Source organism: Chiloscyllium plagiosum, chromosome 37 (genome assembly GCF_004010195.1).
Source record: "Chiloscyllium plagiosum isolate BGI_BamShark_2017 chromosome 37, ASM401019v2, whole genome shotgun sequence".
NCBI classification, from domain to species: domain Eukaryota; kingdom Metazoa; phylum Chordata; class Chondrichthyes; order Orectolobiformes; family Hemiscylliidae; genus Chiloscyllium; species Chiloscyllium plagiosum.
This window is the reverse complement of record NC_057746.1, coordinates 3,181,288-3,183,155: the sequence shown is the minus strand read 5'-3', so window position 1 is coordinate 3,183,155 and position 1,868 is coordinate 3,181,288. Positions and strand designations below refer to the sequence as shown.

General features: G+C 45.7%; 2 protein-coding genes across 5 annotated transcripts in view; both read right to left on the bottom strand.

The window, feature by feature from the left end:
* Window positions 1-1,868, bottom strand: part of LOC122541578 (zinc finger protein 271-like) — a 652,600-nt gene that overhangs the window by 177,159 nt on the left and 473,573 nt on the right. The gene's annotated exons all lie outside the window — the stretch shown is intronic.
* On the bottom strand, window positions 8-1,862 carry LOC122541596 (zinc finger protein 271-like). Its single transcript, XM_043678453.1, has one exon. It carries the CDS (start codon window positions 1,667-1,669, stop codon window positions 398-400), a length of 1,272 nt encoding a protein of 423 aa, XP_043534388.1. The 5' UTR covers window positions 1,670-1,862; the 3' UTR covers window positions 8-397.

Sequence of the window (1,868 nt, the reverse complement as noted above, 5' to 3'; positions counted from 1 at the left end):
TCCTCACTGCCTGGGGGTTACTCCAAGTCCTGTTTCACTGACATCACACTGCAGGGTGACTCCATTGTTACATCATAATCCCTCAGCACTGGTGATGTCATCACTAGTTGTTTGATGGGAGTGAAAGCTGCTTCTTGTTCTGTGTCCCAGTCCCACTGAACATCCTGCACAGTGAGACTGTGTACAGGTTCATATGTTTTCAATTTGTTGATGTTCTGAGACTTCTCACAACTGTGTGAAGGTATCAGTGTTGAACATATATGGATAGTGTTTCTTTCCAGTGTGAATGCATTGAGGTGCCAGGATCAATTTCTAATCGGGGTGAATCCAGTGGTGACTGGGGGGGGGCTTAAACATGTCACAATTCCTTTATCATAAACCACAAGAGAGTGCATGGTTAATCTCCTGTGTGGATCCTTAGATGGCGCAGAAGTTTCGATGAAACCCGGAATGATTTGTCACACATGTCACACTTGAACGGTTTCTCCCCTGTGTGAATGCGTTGGTGTACATTGAGGCTCGATGACTGAGAGAATGATTTGTCACACACCTCGCATGTGAATGGTTTCTCGCCTGTGTGAATGCGTCTGTGTACGTGGAGGGCAGCTAAGTCCGAGAATGATTTGTCACACACCTCACACTTGGAAGGTTTCTCTCCAGTGTGAATGCGTTCATGTTTACGGAGGTGCGATGACTGTGAGAATGATTTCTCACATACCTCACAAGTGAATGGTTTCTCACTGGTGTGAATGCGTCGGTGTACGCGAAGACCTGCTAAGTCGGAGAATGATTTGTCACATTCCTCGCATACAAATGATTTTTCCCCTGTATGGATCCTCTGATGCCGCAGGAGTCTCGATGACTGTGAGAATGCTTTGTCACACTCCTCACATTGGAAAGGTTTCTCCCCTGTGTGGATACGTTTGTGCATGCGGAGGTTCCCTGCTTCTGAGAATGATTTTGCACACATCTCACATTTGAATGGCTTCTCCTTGGTGTGAATGCGTTGGTGTGTACGGAGAGATGACGACAGCGAGAACAATTTGTCACATACCTCACACTTGAATGGTTTCTCCCCCGTGTGAGTCCGTTGATGCATGCTGAGGTGCGATAATTGTGAAAATGATTTGTCACACTCCTTACATGTGAACGGTTTCTCCCCTGTGTGAATACGTTGGTGTACATGGAGGTGTGATGACACTGAGAATGATTTGTCACACTCCTTACAGGTGAATGGTTTTCTCCCTGTGTGAATGCGTTGGTGTGTCTGCAGGATCCCTAACTGAGAGAACGATTTGTCACACACCTCACAAATGAATGGTTTCTCTCCTGTGTGAATGCGCTGGTGTGTGCTTAAGTGTGATGATCTTGAGAATGATTTGTTACACATCCCACATGAGAAAGGTTTCTCCCCTGTGTGAATGCGTTGGTGTCGGCGGAGAGTCGAAGATGATGGAAATGACTTATTACACATTTCACATGTGAATGGTTTCTCTCCAGTATGAACATGCCGGTGATAACTCAGGCCTGATGACTGGGCAAAGCACTTATTGCAAAGCTCACACTTAAATGGCTTTTTGCCAATGTAGTTCCACCAGTGATTCACTAGTGTTAACGTCTGTGTAAAGGCTGGATTGCAGACCTCAAAATTAAATGGTTTCTCTTCCATGTAGCTATTCTTGTGTTAACAGTCTTATAATAGATGATCCTGCGGTAGGTAAACCTCACACTTTAACACTCTCTCACCTGTTGGAATGAGTCAGTAGTTCTTGAGGCTCAATGAATGTCTGAGGCTCGATGAATGACTGAAGCTCTCACCACACTTGTAGCCACTTCCTCTTCCTCCCAGCCTCACCCTGACTGATCAC